The sequence below is a fragment of the Pectinophora gossypiella genome, chromosome Z (genome assembly GCF_024362695.1).
Source record: "Pectinophora gossypiella chromosome Z, ilPecGoss1.1, whole genome shotgun sequence".
Taxonomy (NCBI): domain Eukaryota; kingdom Metazoa; phylum Arthropoda; class Insecta; order Lepidoptera; family Gelechiidae; genus Pectinophora; species Pectinophora gossypiella.
Window position 1 is genome coordinate 16619473 of NC_065433.1, and position 17651 is coordinate 16637123.

At 40.2% G+C, this 17651-nt stretch overlaps 1 protein-coding gene across 3 annotated transcripts in view; it reads left to right on the top strand.

Annotated features, from left to right (window-relative positions):
• The window catches only part of LOC126379902 (potassium voltage-gated channel protein Shaker), a 198683-nt gene that overhangs the window by 150379 nt on the left and 30653 nt on the right, over positions 1–17651 (top strand). The window contains exon 1 of one of the 3 annotated variants that reach the window (XM_050028896.1): positions 3023–3591. The exons of the other annotated variants lie outside the window; for them this stretch is intronic. Within the exon in view, the coding sequence (XP_049884853.1) occupies positions 3479–3591 (113 nt within the window). The 5' untranslated portion in view covers positions 3023–3478. Of the gene's footprint in view, positions 1–3022; positions 3592–17651 lie in introns of those variants that run through there. 3 annotated transcript variants of the gene reach the window in all.

Sequence of the window (17651 nt, forward strand, 5' to 3'; positions counted from 1 at the left end):
AGCGCGTTTATTCACACACGTAGGGTGTTGCTTCCCTGTTTATAAGAATTTGTTTGATTACATAATTTGACTTAATCTTCTTCTTCTTGTCGTTTCGATGGCATTCAGATTTTTTCAGCCCAGTATTTTGCCACCCGCTCAGCATTTTCGGCAGCATTCATCAGCTCCTCCCGCGTACAGGTGTCAGGACACGCGGGGCAGGACGTCAGGTGAGCTATAGTCTGTGGCGTAACACCACACTCGCCGCTCAGGTCCGATCCGTTCAGAAAACCCCACCTGGACGGGTTATCTTTACTTCGGCCAACCTTTGAAGTCTATTTAAAGATTTCCAGGTCGGCCTAGTCAACTGATGATGAAGGTTCTGGGAGAGGGGGACAAATGGAGTAGGTAGCGTCGCTGTCCAGTGTGAAAGGCTGCATCCAGCTGGCTCGACACCCTTTAAGAAGCTGTTAGGGCTCTTAAGCCTTTGGTGCAATGTGGGATAATTGTGCATAGGGTGACGACAGTACAGTTAGAGTTTAGCCCTTTCAACTGAGCTTGCAACCGTTCAGCAAACATCTGGTGGCGCAATTCCAGCCAGTGTATACAGCATCTGTACCGGCCTCGGTTCTAGACAACCAATGATGATCCAGCATATTTCATTTAAGGCTGCCACCAGCTTTGTGTGGGCGGAGCTCCACATTCGCTGGCTGAAAAACATAAATCCAAGCCAGTTGCTCGCAGAACTTGAGGAACTTGAACTCCCCATTACGTTGATGTCAGCTTATGGAGGTCGTTGCAAACAGTGACTTTATGCCTAACGCTTTCACAGTTTTTCTTGAACATTAAAGCTTTATCGAGCATTACGCCAAGATATTTCGGGAAATTGCTGTGAGTAACCGGAGTCCCAAGCCAACAGATGTTGAGTTGACAGCCCGCTTGTCTGTTGTGGAGATGGAAGGCGCACGACTAGGTTTTAGAGAGATTTGGCCCACTTAGCACACCAAGCGCAGTGGTTAAGTTTGCTTCAACTTCCTCAAAGGATTGTGATTAGGAAGTCGGGGCCATGTCGTCAACATAGAGAAAGCGGGATGTATTTGAAGTTGAAGGCTGCTCGGTCATATTGGACCTAATATAAATCGTTAAAAAATACTTCTCTTGGCTATACCACACTGTCGCCCCTAAAATGGAGAGAAATTCAAAAAATGTATTTCATAATCAGGAATGTTATCATTGTCTGAAACATAATAATCAGCACCAAATATAAAGTATAAACAAACATCCTTAAATTTTTCTTCTAAACTTTGCGAATAGATACTAGCAATATTGTGATAAGTATTAAATGATGACTTGCTATCCGCTGTACAGTATGAAATAGAACAAATTAAGTGCGCAATGCCACATGCCACAACTCACACAAACCTCAACCTCGGCAGAAAATAAGTATATAAGTAGTTTACCGAGTTTGCAAGTAATTATAAATTAAACTTAGAAACAGGCATAACTTATATTAAAAAGCGCAAACTTTAAATAAGATTTATGTAGAAGGCTTAGTATAAGTTTTAAATATAAAGAAACTCGGAGCAACCGAGGTTAACACGGTGTGAACCAATCCACCCGCAAAGATACCTGCCGCTGCTGCGAAACAACTTGACAATAAAAAAATAAATTAAAAATCAAAGCTTTTTTACAGAAAATACAACCTTAGGTATCTGTTTTTCTTTCTTTAACGATCCCATCAAGACCCTTACACGGTCAATTAACAGTTCAACCATAAAGGGATCTAGCGGTCCATGAAATATGTATATGGAAGCGTTATGAAAAGACCATAAACGGAAATTATTGTTTACTTTCAAAATCAGCCGAAACAAAATAATAAATAATTTATGAATTTGATTAAAGCTCCCAGCTCCCGGCGAGCATACCACTCGCGGAACCCGCGCAATCGATCTTTTTTAAATATTAATGGCATGCACTTGACAACTTCTTTGAATGGATGTTTGTTAGGTTAAAAATAGCTAACATAATACACTCGGTCATTACGGTGTTTGTTACATATACGAGGTGCTTACTCATAAAAGTAGGTACTTTTTATAAATTCTATAAGAACAGGGATATTTTAGTTTACGTAGCGGATAGTGGTTTAACACTAAACGAAGTACCTATGTAACTTTGATTACTTAAATGACATGTAGCGACCCGCGTCCGAGATGCGATTGTGATAAATTGAAAACCTGACAACGCTAGTATTGCAGTCGCCGTTAACTCACCGGATTGCTATTCATTTTATTTAACTACGCAACCGTGTCAGGCGTGGTTGAAGCTGCTGCGATAATTAAAGTTGAAGTTTGAATACCTCCAGTCCATCTTTTCAAAATAATTTACATCTACATTCAACGTAGGTATTAGGTACTTATTTTGCTTCGTAGTCATTGCCTATTATTTTTCTCCGAAGCAAAAAAACTTATAAAAAGCAAAGCGCTATTTGTGTTCAGCGCTCACGGTTTTTCCAACTATTTCCCAGTAGTAAGCATCGCGTCGAGTTTTAATTAATCTGCTTCGTTCAAGCCTGCTTGCCTTCGAGTCAGGTGGGCGCCACTTCGCGGCTACTGCTCCATAATACTTATACCTATCATCTACGGTACTAATGCTATCTATTCACAAGTTTCACAACAACCAGATCAAGTTAACCTTAATGCGCACAGAGCTGGGAAAGCGTCACAAGCATTTAGAATTTTGTATACGTTTTCATACTAAATCCCGCGGTCCAGAATGCTTGCTTCGCTTTCCTAGCTCTATGTGCAGCAAGTATTATCGTAAACTAACGTCAAAGCAACTACACACATACTGTTTTAAGTTATTATGAACATACGATTTAGCAATTTAATAAAATAATGGAGCCAATATTCCCTGAGTAGTTCGAATAACGGTATAATCCTACGCGGGACCACAGCGCAATAATTTTAAAATGGATGAAAGTTAAAAATAAATAAGTAAGATAATATCTATTCTAACATGTGCAGATGCTGCAGCCGCTACTAAAGAAGAAGAACAAAACATATATACTCCTTATAAAATCTCTAAGGAAGCCAATAAACCAACCGTAACAATAACAAGTAGATAATAATACTGTCGCTTATTTTCTCAATTTAACTTATGACAAGATACAATAATTAAATTGTGATTAGTAGAAGAAGTTACATACTGAACCAAGAAAAGCGTCCAAATTTTTTGAATTAGCTAAAAGTATAGTAGATTATACGAAACAGTTGTGATGCGCGGTCCACCTGTGTTCAGCCGAGCTGTCACGGGAGAACGAAAGACTGTTTGCAAGCGGGTTGTGATGTTGCACCGCTTCCAGTAGGGTGGAGAGAGACATGCGAGTGGAGTGTGCGGTGCGGGGGGAGGGACCGAGCGCGTGGTGCGCGGGGGAACTGCCCCGCGAGATGATGTGATTGACGGTGCTCAAGTCGGCATGGGTGTGTGAACCGCCGACGCTATGGCGGCGGTCGCCGGTCTGTACGGGCTGGGCGACGACCAGCGCGCGCGACATCGCCGCGGACAGCAGGCTAACGCCGAGCGCTCCGAGTCTAGAGACGACAACACTGAGGCGTAAGTCGCACACTGACACACACACCCCTACATTCACACTTGCCCCTCATTTACAAGTAACATTTGTTAAGTTTTATTAATAACTGCCATCATGTCGTGTTGTACAAATAACACCTACATAGGTACCTACTGTGTTTAGAATTCCTACATTTGCTAAATCAATTTGGCGCTACGAATCATCGATCAGGTAAGATATTTATTTAGGGAGCGTATTATTTGAGAAGTGAACTACTTTGTCAGAAAGATTAATTCTTTATTCTCAGCCTTTAATTAAAAAGTACAGTCTGATAAATCGCGGAGTGTCACAAAATGCAATTTATAAGAGGAAGGGAGATATAGTCAAGCTATGAAGATTTAATATAAGTAATAGGTCTTGCTTTAGCTGGAAATGGAACGCTATCAAGAAAAGCTAAACAAAGTGACCCAAGTAACGAGGCTACCCAGTGATTGATAATTTGAGTTTGGATTTCGCCATATAAAAATAATAACTGAACATGAAAAACCGTAGAGTTATACCTACTTACAAGATGATTGATACCGATCAACAATATTAACAATGTCGGATGCGGTTGGTCATTGGAGTCTGACCGTTTATATCGGGTTCATCTGTGCTTGGGATGGCACGCAAAATTGTCGGTCTCAGCTATAGATACCACATGTCAGTAGTCGGCCTTCAGCTGGTTTATAAATTCAGACGAATGGGTTGGCGGGTCACCTCAAACACCTCCACAAACGCGCAATGGAGCAGCGTAGTGAAGTAAATATGCTCAAAAGCCCTTTCGGTTGATTGAGAGGAAACCTGTGCCCAGCAACGGGACGTATAATGCTGTTTGTGGTATTCTGAAAAACAGGCCTTCAATCCCTGTTATGTTATAAGCCGATTTTAAAAATCATTCACCGTCGCAAGTTCAATGAATCAATAAATTAGACAGATGGAGTTTAATTACCTCGACAGCGTGTTTGGGTTATATCCTATTTGTATTCAGAGGGATTGCGTCCTCTAACATGATGGACTAATGTTATGGGCGATAGGCTGATCCCTTATCACCATAAGGTTCATCATATCCATCTTAGGACTTCGTATCAACAGTGGCTGCAAGTTGTCTTTGATTACTTGTGGCTCTGCCCACCCCATTTGGGATTACGGGCATGAGTTTATGTATGTATGTATGTATTCTGAATTCATTTTTTTAACATATTGTAAAGTTAGGATTTTTACACCTCCTTGTCCTGTTTTACGGAACTGTAAAAATAAAATAAAGGAAATAGTGTAAGTAGCAGGCCACGCATATTGCCGGCAGACTTTACCCGTTCACTTTACGAGGCAATTTGCATATATTGAGGATTGGAACAGGCTTGTGGGGGGCTATTGCGTAATCCCGCGACCAGGCACGTGTGGACCTCGCAACCTCCCTAAAGTTGGCAATGGGTGAACCTGAATCCACTAATTACCCTCACAACTATTGGCCACAACTCCGCTTTTCATTCACAGCTAAGATGTTGCCACTTCGCGTAGTTTATAAGCATACATACTTACGTAAGATCACGCCTATTTCCTATTGGGGTAGGAAGTGACTATGGATTTTCATTTACTCACCCCTTGATTTATAAAACATGATTTTAAGCTTAATTCTTAATTCTAGATTTTTATTTTTTACTGTGTACTCCCCACGGATAACTTTTAATTAATTGACTCCAACAAAATACTTTATGTACTAAAGCTTTAACTTTTGGTAACATGTTAAAATTTGCCGGTACAGCGGTGGAACACAGTACTTAACTTCATTAAAAAATGTTCGCGCTCGAAGTGCAGGTAAACAAAGATTTTTATTTGAAAACTCTCGGTCCAGTTTATCATTGTTGAACCGTTGCGAATTCTCGTTTTGATATTAATCGCTTACAACTCACAATAGAAAATATACTAATCTCTCCTCTTCTCCTTTTCTTCTTCTATCGTGTGGATTGTGAGGTGAATTACTAACCTCATCAACCCTGGTGTCAGGGTTATCATTGAGCCGCCAAAGGTCCCTGACATGGCTCATGTCACGACTACTTACTTACGCTTACTTACTTAGTAAGTAGTAACCGGGACCAACGGTTTAACGTGCCTTTCGAAGCACGGATCATCTTACTCTACTAATGTTAATGTTTGAGTTTATTTTTAACAATTCCAATATTGCACACTAGAGGGTATTATGTGACGCACCTAGAGAGGGTACAAGTACGGCAAGTCGTTCTAAGTTGCTACCCTGAAATCGGGGTTTATTATATTACCTACCTACCTATAACTCGGATGTAAAACAGAAACAAAAGATAATACAGACAGCTGAGAAACATTCACCAAATGAAACAATACTTTTTTGAAGCCGTTAAAAGTCACCTGACCAGCTACTGAGCAGGTATTATTCGAGACATACACATTTATGTAGATACAGTATACAAATAAACATACACGTTGTCACACTAGTGTGGCTGCCTAGCAAATCGAACGGAAGTAATACTATTTTATATTTGTACCTATGCCTTAGGCTATGCCTTGAGGAGCTCGGTGGCGCAGCGGTAAACGCGCTCGGTCTGCGATTGTTGAAGTTAAGCAACTTTCGCAAAGGCCGGTCATAGGATGGGTGACCACAAAAAAAAGATTTCATCTCGAGCTCCTCCGTGCTTCGGAAGGCACGTTAAGCCGTTGGTCCCGGCTGCATTAGCAGTCGTTAAGAACCACCAATCCGCACTGGGCCCGCGTGGTGGTTTAAGGCCCTATCTCCCTATCCATCCATAGAGAAAGGCCCGTGCCCCAGCAGTGGGGACGTTAATGGGCTGGTGATGACCTATGCCTTTAGCACAAATGTACGATAAAGTACATTACTTATATGAAAGTTTACCAGCCCATTGCCCTAGATATACAACGTAATCCTTGAGTTGATTTGCACGGTAGGCATGGCTGGTAATAATAAGCAGCACAACATAGCTTCATTTTTATTTTACTTTTACTTTTGAAAGTACCGCGTTCACTAAGTTTAGTCTAAAACGTATCGATTTCCTACGTCTACACGAGTCGTAAACATAGTTTTTGTTATAAAAATAATAATTGCGATTGAAAATAGTGAACAAGCGCAAGGTTTCTATGAAGAATGGTTGGATTCCATTCCGACACGACAAAGGCGAACTCTCACATACACGACATACTCCTAACCTCAGTATGAGGAATTTACGAACTAGGAATATTGGAATTTTACCAACGCCAGTACCTACAACAACACTTTTCAATCTGACAGGTACAATCAATATGATGGCAAAATAATGCGAACATGCTCAGAATGGAAAAAAATGTATGTTTCGATTACGTTATACATAACAACAGTCATCGAACATAATAGTGGACTTTATTAAAATTGTCTAAATTATTCAGCTGAAGGGACTAACGACCTTGTATCACGAACTTTTCCGTCGCCGCCATCTAGCGGACAGAAGAAGAACTTACTTCAAGTATTTGGTTCCACTGCTAATACACGTTCGTCGAAAATAATCTTGGTTTTACTTTAAGATTATATTTGCGGCTCGAAAATATAAAAGTACTATTATTTCATGGTCTATTTTAGTAATACTACTTGTGAGCGATGCTAGCTATTACTGCTACTCCCTGCCAGATGGCGCTGTGAGCGTGAAATAATAATGGGTTCGCTCGAAAATATGTAGGCGAAAAATGTCTGTAGATAAGATCACGAAATAGATAAATTCTTTTTGTTTTCATAACTGGTTCGTTCGCGGCTAATTTTAAGATTTTCTTTAGAAATAAATTTGAAATGTGGTCTCGAAGTGGTACTGATATTTCACATTAGGAAAACTGAAGACAGTTTCAGCGAAGTGGAAACTTAGAACTGTTATCACTGATTGGTATAAACTTTAGTTAGTAATAGAATATTCGCGGACTTCAGCAACATAAACCGTCTTTCAATAACTCCTATAACTTGGTTACTTGCTATGGTTGCACAATCAACATCCAAGGCGAAAGTAAATTGAAATCTACAAACAAATTAAACTGTCTTCAGTACTAACATATGCGCATATGTAAACCCAAGCAAAAGACTGTTCCGCGGAAGGCTAGCAATTTGACAGAGATTGAAAAACATTCACCTGCCTCAATCTGCTCGTGACCTACAAATACAAAATATCTGTTTCCTTTTTCAAATATTTCTATCGGCCATTCGCTGAATATTTCTTTTATGAATGTGGTCAGCATGAATTTGAAATATAGTCTACAGATTGAAACATGTATTCAGAACCATAAAAATGAAATTGGAAAATCCAATCATTCATTTCTAAACGAACTGTAACTAATCAAGTCTTAAATATATATATTCTTAAATATATATAAATATAAATAAATTATATAATACGTGTAATACATAATTATTAAAAACGAAAAATCGACCGTATCTGTTCTCTGTGTATAGTGACCGCAACAACATGCTCAACTCATTCAATGTCGGCGAATGAAATCAATGCCTACCTACGATCTCCACGTAGACGTTTGCTACGACAATCGTAGCACTGCTACGTAACTTAAAGTAACAAGACAACAATTTGAAGCTCCTTCCTGATTTTCACATTTAGTTGAAGGTGTTTTCACATTGAGGTGATATTCGTTTAATTGCATTTAAGTATCTTTTATTGTGTGTCTTACGGAGCGTTATAAACCTGGGTGGTGATCCAGAGCGGGCTCTTTTGGAGTGTGAAGCGATCTCAAGTTGGAGTTTCAGGAGAGCGAGTGAGCCGGCATGGCGCCGAGCGGAGGGCGAGGCGAGGGGGGTCGGCTCGGTGGGCGGTACTAGGGGATCCCTCTCCCCACAGCCTTCGGGAATGATACAGCAGTGCGACGTCGGGAGAAGAGGGAAGCAGACGCTGCGGTGCCGCCGCCACTAGGTCACAGATGCACGTCACGAATGGATGCTTACACAGCCGTTCGTTAGGGCACGCTTCACCTTCTGCCGTTAATTAGCATTACGTTTGAGATCTGCCGTATCTCTCTATCAAGCACTTACCACGATATAACTATCGTTGCATATGGTTTAGATTCATGATATTTTATACTACCTACTGACGCAAAACTAATGACGCAAAGCAATAATATTTTATCAGCATTATTAACATTATTTTATGTGGTTATAAAATATTAAATCAACGTAAAAACAATTATTGGAAATATTTATTTTATAATTATTATTTTAATTAATAACGCGGAAGTTGGTTATTAAAATATAATTTATCAGTATTAGCAATGGTACTAATCATTTAACTTTGTTACGAAATACCTACTTCATCAGTAATCAATAAACAATAGGAAATATTTTTTTTATTAATTAACACATTAAATACATTAAATAAAATACCTTGTAAAATAATGTGAATATTGTGAAAATATGGTAATAATTCCTAATTTTTCTGTCATCTTTAAAGGAGCAATTCTTATATTGTATCCCATGATTGTACCTGTGCATATTGAAAGCAGTTGTTAGATCAGTTAGGATAAAATTACTTTTATCAAGCTTCTAAGTATATATAAGTAGTACGATATTCCGTAAAAAAAAATATTTAGAATTTTGGCGCCAACTCGTAGAACTCGAGGAAACCTCGGTCGCCCAGGTACCTACTTTTCTTAAAAGCTACTAATATTAAGCCTTTTATTTTATAATTATTTTAGGTCGGCGCAGCTGAATCTAATCAGAGGAAACTTTTATTAGCATTTGGCTTGGCAAAGGGGACGCATACAAGATTTATTTTCCCATTACCTATGTATAAGTCTACGAAAAAACCACCGATAGAAGACAGTAGGGCAAGTGGTTTATTTGTGCGATATTATTTACAGGGGATAGAAGTATTGAATATCCCTTTGTCGCTTAACCCAACGTTTAATTATAAGGAAAAGTTTCGGAACATCCGTGACAAAGCTCCAGTTTTTCCGTTCGGGGTAAATAGGGCATGCTCTCTCCTTGTCTGCCGCGCTGACGTCACGCCGCATCGTTCACCACTGCAATACAGCGAGCACTGCTTCCACAGGGTTGCCAATGTTGCCATCTCTTATACCACCTCATATAATTATTATTATAATATAATGTGTCAATTCTGTGCGAGAAGTGCGAGGCTAATTAAGTTTGTTCGATTCGATTATCACTTGTAATTTTTTCCTGTAGTTTTCAGCAAACAAGTGGCTTTCGTTATTTGGCCGACATTGTCATTAATTTAAATCATATCTCCTCATTTTGTTACTTTCTCTGGCTTTGCAGTATTTAGTTATACTGAAAATGTATTCCTAATTTTTAAATAATTTCTCGTTATTCTTTATGCACTCTGAATTGTATCCCATGACTTTTTTGGTTTTTCTTTTACGTGATTTGCCTCGGACACATTCGCTATTTAGTCAGGTAAACTTTAAATTCCTTAATTTTGTTACCTACTTTTCAACCATTGAATGAAGTTTGGACTCGAGTTATTCTTTCTCCATTCCCACATTGAAAAGATAATTTGCGAAAAGTATCAGAAAACATGATTTGTGTTTTTTATTGCATTTTTCTGTTCTGCTAGACAAGTAATTCCTGCTACCATAAAAGAACGTAATTTTTTGACTATCATGTTGGTCTAACGAAAGCTCGGCTAGAGCTCTGACTACCTCAATCGGGAATATGACTAGATCCTGTGTGTTATTTTTGAAGTAAGTGGCAACCCTCCCGTGTAGGCGCTGTCTCTGTGTCAAATAAAACCATCGCAGAACCTTGTTTTCATACGAACGTAGCGCCGCAAGCGAAGGTTAAGGTTGAATCTCTTTAATTGAATACTGCTTGCATCAAAAGGCCCGAATGCGATTTTTAATTAAGTACTTGCTTTTCAAAATATAGCGGCTGAATGAAATGTTTTGACATATAACCCTGAACGTGAACTTCGTTTGCACAAGTGTCGCATTCATTTTAATGAGACAGTTTATTTGTAAGGAACACTCAAAAATACACAAAATGTCTTGATGATATATAGTACGAGTATGTATATATTATACATTTATTAACATAAATGTTACTTGTTAATAAAAAAAACCGAATTACTGTAATTTTAATCGAGTGTAAAATGTAATTACAACTGAATATTGTTGGCTGAAATGGATGGATGTTCAAATTATCGTTCGAAACATCGACGTCACAAAGCCCTTCTATCCTTTGTTACACCTCGCACAGAGCTCTCAGCAACTCACACTACTTACTTTTGAATGTAAATAAGTACGCGAAAAACTTATCGTCATATTCACAAAGCTTTGATAGTGAGCGAGATATCGTGTTCAAAGGAAAAGCAATCGAGTTCAAAAGACACGTGCTGAAAAGGAGCGCTGTGTCGTTGAAACAAAAACATACTGCATTGAGATGATTTTCTGCACAAAAGGTTTATCCAGCAGACCTGCATCCATTTAAAAAATAAATCGTAAAATAAATAAAAGAATAGTATTCGTATAGCAAAGAGAACTCTGCCGAAAATCAGGTTTAATGCAACCATCTAACTTGCTTCGTTTCCGCAAGAGTTGTCCGAATCGATATTATCTTTTTGTGTGTGCCATCTCTTTCACTCCTGTTAAGCGCGGGGTCTCGTAAAAGCAATTTTTGTCAATCCTGACTTCAAAGACGACTCGGCTACCTCTACATTTATATTTATACTTAATATTAAGCTCGGCCCTTACCTTAGGTAACAAATATTACCGTAGAGTCATAGACTGGAAACCACCATCCACCATCATACCATCATTAAGCAATGCAAGTAAAATGTAATGAAGCGAACTAAACGAAACATACATACATACATACATTTTGTAGAAATGAATCGTTGTAAAACAAGTTAGTAGCGATTACTAAGCAGTAGCTTCTTTGCTGGACTAAGTAATAATAAAAAACAAAGAGTACATTCAGCTGCTCATCTTCCTGGGTATGTAGTAAAATCCCGTTAGAGGGATTGTACTCTACCTAAGAGCGATAGGCTAACCCATAAAGTCGCCATATCCATCTTAGGACTTCGTATCAACAGTGGCTGCAGTCGCTGTGCCCACCCCATTAAAGAGTACGGGCGTAATTTTACGTACATTTGTACCAAGCAAAGGTAAATTATGTGGAAACCCCGTTCGTTTTTCTGTTAATTTGAGATTATGCCGAGTCTGCAGTACCTACATATTTTTTTACCCTACTGCGGAGGATATCTCTGGATATTACACCAAGCCATTGGAGATATAAGATACTCACAGTTCTTGTAATGTAACTCTATTAAGTATTCCTTCTTTGGGTACACCTGACTTAGATAATTATACCCATTACAAACGGTGAAGCTCAATGCTGCTAAAATAGGATTTAGTTGACAAGACGAGTGCACCTCGAACGGGTGAATCAATATGCGAAACAAGGTCAAAGTAAATGAACGATCACATGCAAAATAGCCACTCTAAAAACATAGTTCAACAACATAACCCTATTCGAATGAAGGTCACTAGTCCACCATAAACAGATCGAACAACTTGGCTCACAGTTACGTTTTGTGAAGGCTGTTACTAGTCGTTCATCTAGATTAGTAAGTGAATTGGCACCGGAAAGTCGCCTCGCTGCTTGCATGAGATCGCGACGCTGATGCAGTAGTGCGCTGGTCTCCCAGCTGGACTGAATGGAGAGTCGGTGCAACAACTTGACACTTCTCAATCGCGTACTACCTAGTGAGTGAAGTGAAAATGGCTCTCAGTGTGTGATATGGCAAGGTTAATTACTTGCCTCCTAATGTGGTACTACAGCATTATGGAACACTCCAGTGCGGAATCTTGTCTGATGTAAAATTTTACGTATACATAAACAATTAATTCATATTGCAGGTGGCATCTCGCTAATTTTAAGATTACTTATTTGATAGTGATAGATTCACGTACGAATAGTCATGACAATAGTGTCATGATCATCGAAGCTAAGTTGGGTTTTTAGTTTGCGGTTTCTAGTTTTTGTATTTGGTTAATTGTGCTTTATAGTGCATACACATTTTATGTTATCATTAGAGTCGATGACTGAATTTGAATCATTTTGTCTCATACGGCACGTCCTATCTTCAAGCGAAAGCACATAAAGTAGCAGGTTTAAGAGTCTAGTGTTCATGTTTTAATCTTAACAGGTGATAACGGAAAAATCACAAGAAAGTGAATTGGAGGCTTGGAAGAAGTATGTAAGGGCACGGAAAGCGAATGTTTTCATAGGAACTCGTAACGAGGTGAGGTGTTGCGTGCGACAGACTGGGCGCGCGGGTGAGCACGTATGCGGGCGTGCAGCGGAGGCGGCAGCGTGGCGGGCACGTGTGCCAGCGTGCAGCGGCGGCGGCAGCGTGGCGAGCGCTAGCGGCGCGGGGCGCGCCCGGTGCGATGCAGTGGTTGGCGCGCGGTGTCGATACGCGTGCGGCCGGGTGCGGGGCTGCGCGGGCTGCGGGGGGTGAGGCGGGGTCCGCCACCAGGCGCCAGTACGCCGCCGCCGCGTCTCGGCGACACACGCGCTCCTCCGCGAACCGAGCCCGCCACGCGGCTATCTGCCGAGAACATGACTCGTCGCGTCCGGTGAGGCGCCGTCGCACGCGCCCTGAATACGCATTACGTAAGGACTCGCACAAAGGACACTGCCCGTAACGTATCACGTCAGCGGTGGTCGCATACCGATACATATCTTCAATATATCGAACTTTCTCACATAATCAACAAATTATCATTAGTTTAATGATCGTCGTCGCATAGCTGTCAGACGCGCGACCGTGATCGCGCGCTTTAGGCGGCAGATATTCGTATAAGAAGTTGCGCACCTCAGAGAGAGTGCGCGGTGCGCGCCCGCTGCCCGGCCGCTCCGGGCGTGCCGCAGTGTCCGCGAACGGGCACGATGCGATCGCCGCCGCGTTCTAAGCTCATTATGAGGAGGTTCGCGGAGACGCACCGAGCCGCAGAGGCTTAGCACGCAGCAAGGACACGCGCTGTGCGACCGAGCACGGGCATGGCTCGCGAGTAAGGTGGCGGCCTCGGCGCGCGCCACGAGCCGGCTGGGGGGCGCAGCGGGCCTGCCGGCCTCTCCGCCGCGTCCCCACTGCACCGCCGCACCTGCTCCGAGCCGATGACATATTAACATTGAGCAGCCACCATTGCTCGCATAGAGTTGGTCGAGAAATGGGGGCTGACGCCTGTCCTCAGGCCGAGGCAGGAATGCCCCCGGGCCCAAGAGCAAGGCGGGGACGAAAGGTACGTATGGTCCTAGTATTGTGTCTATTTCCATGTGTGCGGATGTTTAGCCGGGCGGTGTCGTCGTGCGGCTGTCATTAAGCGGTGAGGATGTTTGCGTCACGATACATTAAACTGGCATTGCGATGTTGCGTCGTCGGGTCTGCCGGGAGGCACACGGTCAGGCAGAGTGCGCCCGTTGCACGCGCTGCCCGCCCTCCTATCTCCTCGCCCGACACGCATGTAGAGCGTCCCTGTTATGGAATATTTCGACATGTGTTGGTGAGTGCGCCACCTCGAGACAACAACATCTACTAACATCCTCCCAGATTCTCGGATGAACTAACAACACTCATGACATCGTGAGTATTGTTCTAAGAATTAAGTATCTCATGTTGAAGTCCTCTAACATCCACAACCTAAGCACATTTAGACTATACCTATAGAATGTTAGAAGAGTAATACGGTTCATTTCCTTGAACGCAGATGTTTTTGTGTATGCCTACACGGCGGGATCAATGCTGATACGGAGGCCGCTCTTTTCTCTAATTCCTTTGAACGCCTTTTGTTCGGTATTCTCTCTTGTTTCTCGTGCGCTTTATTGAATTCCGAACGCCATTTGAATAGACAGTAGGTATTATTCAATCTGATAGTAGTTGGATGCAACAGACGTCTTTACTTTGAATACGCCTGAATACGTGAACAATATTGAAAGCGTAAAAATATCGATGATGGAGGATTCGGACGACACAGGAAGCCGCGAGTCAACATGTTTTTAAAAAGCAGGATATAATAGTTGGAACAGGGAAGCATCAGTTTTCTGCCATAAGGTACCCATTTTACATATATTGACGCTCCGTAGTACCCGTAGTAGGTACCTTATCTGTAGGATGGCCTACAATGAGAAGCTGCACTAGTTTTAGGGGGATTAGACTTGCGTTATGTTAAAAATTATTGAAAGTGTAACTATCTCACCTACTGAATAAAAATATATTTGAATTTGACGACTTTAAATAGATATGTTAGTCCCAAATGTTATGTAACTAAAATATTTTTATGTGTTTTTAATCATTGAGCAACATTTGGCGGAGTTTTAAATACCTACTTTCACTATACATATATTTACTTAATTATGCATATAATTAAAATGAATATACTAGCCACATGGTTAACTTACAACAACATCCACAAACAAAATAGGTACCTATTATGTCTGTAGTACTTATTGTCTTCTTTGGCATTGTCTACAACCTATCGAGACCACTCTCAACGCCCGCTCAGCAATTTTCAAGCACTATCTTGAAGCTAGATGACTGCTACATTAAAGAAGAGCTCTTCTTCATAAGACTTTTTATAATTTTTTTGCCATTTTGCAGTTAGTTTACAGAGGAAATTAAATTCTGGACAAAATTCACCTAGTTTCTGCTAACCATATTCATCGTAATCATAATGTTATCTTAGACCGCGTCAGTACTCGCTATTCTCGCCGTCTATGAGTAGCCATTTAACCGAGAAAATTGTCCCGGAAATTAATTTTGTGTAAATACAAAAGCTTACTGGAATTCTGGTTTACTGAAAATGTCCAAAGTAAACCAAGAAACTTTAGTTACATTTTATACCTTACGTAAATACAAGAGTTCTTTAATAAAAGTCCAATTTAATTAAATATACCTGCCTATATAAGTATTGTATGTATAGTGGACATAATTCTACGATAATATAATCATTTAATATAATCATGCTGTTCTGGGAGCAAATAAAAAACATAGAAAACGTTCAGCTGCTTGTCTTCCCGGGCATGTCGTAAAAACCGACAGAGGGATTGTGTCCTCTAACATGATGGACTAATGTTATGGGCGATAGGCTGATCCCTTATCACCATAAGGTTCATCATATCCAGCTTACGTCATCGTATCAACAGTGGCTGCAAGTTGTCTTTGATTACTTGTGGCTCTGCCCACCCCATTAGGGATTACGGGCGTGAGTTTGTGTGTGTGTGTGTGTAGAAACAAGAATAATTTTAACAAGATTTCTGATTTGCGGTTAAATATCAGATCTTCTCTACCGTGGTGGAGAGCGCAGATCCCTGTGGCGCGGGGGATGATTGGTACGCCGGTAATTAATCTCATCGTGTTAATCTAATCGGAACAGATCTACCACTAACTATTTTTCGCCCTACTACGTGTGCGCTACGTACGTAATGTACAAAGTTACCTTACGTTTTCTTATAAAATCTTAACTTATTCTTATGATCAGCACATTTTACGTAGGTCGTGGCTACTTTTCAGGTAGTTTTAAATCAATTACGTTTTCTTATAAAATATTAACTTATTCTTATGATCACCACATCTTACGTAGGCTACTTTTCATAACGTACATAAACAGCTTATATACGTCAAGGTACTTTGCACAAGCCTCCTTATATCAATCAACCGAATATGCTACGGAGTACACACCACCAGATACGACACAGGCCCATGAAATCTCACCAATCCAGTTGCAACAGTTTTGAAACCAGCCGAAAGCCTCCAATCGGCGTAACAAATACTCTCACGTATCATCCATCGCCACTACAGAAAACTAAAATCAAATCTCGCCCTGCTATAGCCCAGCATAATTAAGTCGAAACTATCAACTGGCAACCCGATGCTGTTAATGTAATGCAATAAATGACTTCACCAGAAATTGCTTAAAGACAGTTATGTCTTGATAAGACACAAGTAACAGACGCCACACTAGCTAAAGAACCCCTTAAAACCCCATAAATATCGTGCACTAGGATGCTATTGGTAGCTCCCACCCACCGAACTGATTACTACGGCCAGTCTTTTACTGTGCAAGCTGTGCGTTTATGGAACTCCTTACCTGCTTCCATCAGAGTCGCTAACTCTCTTCAGAGCTTCAAAAACCAGTTGCGAGCTCATTTTGAATCCTTATGCGGATATTCTTAGGATATTACTATTATGTATGATGTATTTTATTTATTTCAATACTTGTCTTGTATGTGTGTGTATAATCTATTATTTATTATTATAGTTTTCTCAGATTATGGTTAAGTATATTTTTAGTATATATGGATTACATTATATTGAGTATTTATTAATATATGTACGTATAGTATAGAGTATTTATAATATTAACTTTAGTTTTACTTTTAGGTATTTATTTTTTTGTTGCACCATCCCGCATCCAAGTTGTAAATGTTTGTTTCTTTTTGTTGGTTGCCTGGAAGAAATTACTCTAGAGCAATAAGGCCGCCCAAATTGTACTGTATTCATGTGTTTTGTCTGATTGTTGAAATTTTAGTTCTGTGCAATAAAATATATTTGATTGATAAATAGCAAAAAATACCTATGTTTACTTATTTACAATAGTATCCAATTAACAGCATTGACTGGTAAGAGAAGAAATCGATGGGTAATAATGTAACACTGGGTAAAATTAAAGTTCTTTTACCTCTAAGATTTCCGGGGTCAATTTCCAGCAACAAATGATTATAATTTTCGCTTTAAGTATTTATACAAAGCAATAATATAACGATATAGCACCGTCTAGCCTAAAAATATATCATGTGCTGATGGAGTAATATCATGTACCTAACAATACCTACCTATCAGCCACGTCGATCTACTGTTAAACTTATTTATTAGTTTAACCTGGAATATATTTCAACACAAACATCTCTAAACAAATACTAAATGTTGCCTCCGTAAAGTACGCAATAAAGCTGGTGAATTTATTTTATTTGTTTTAGTCATCTCCTGTAGTCCTTGTGTGTTGAAACGCGATTGACAGACAAGCAAAGCCA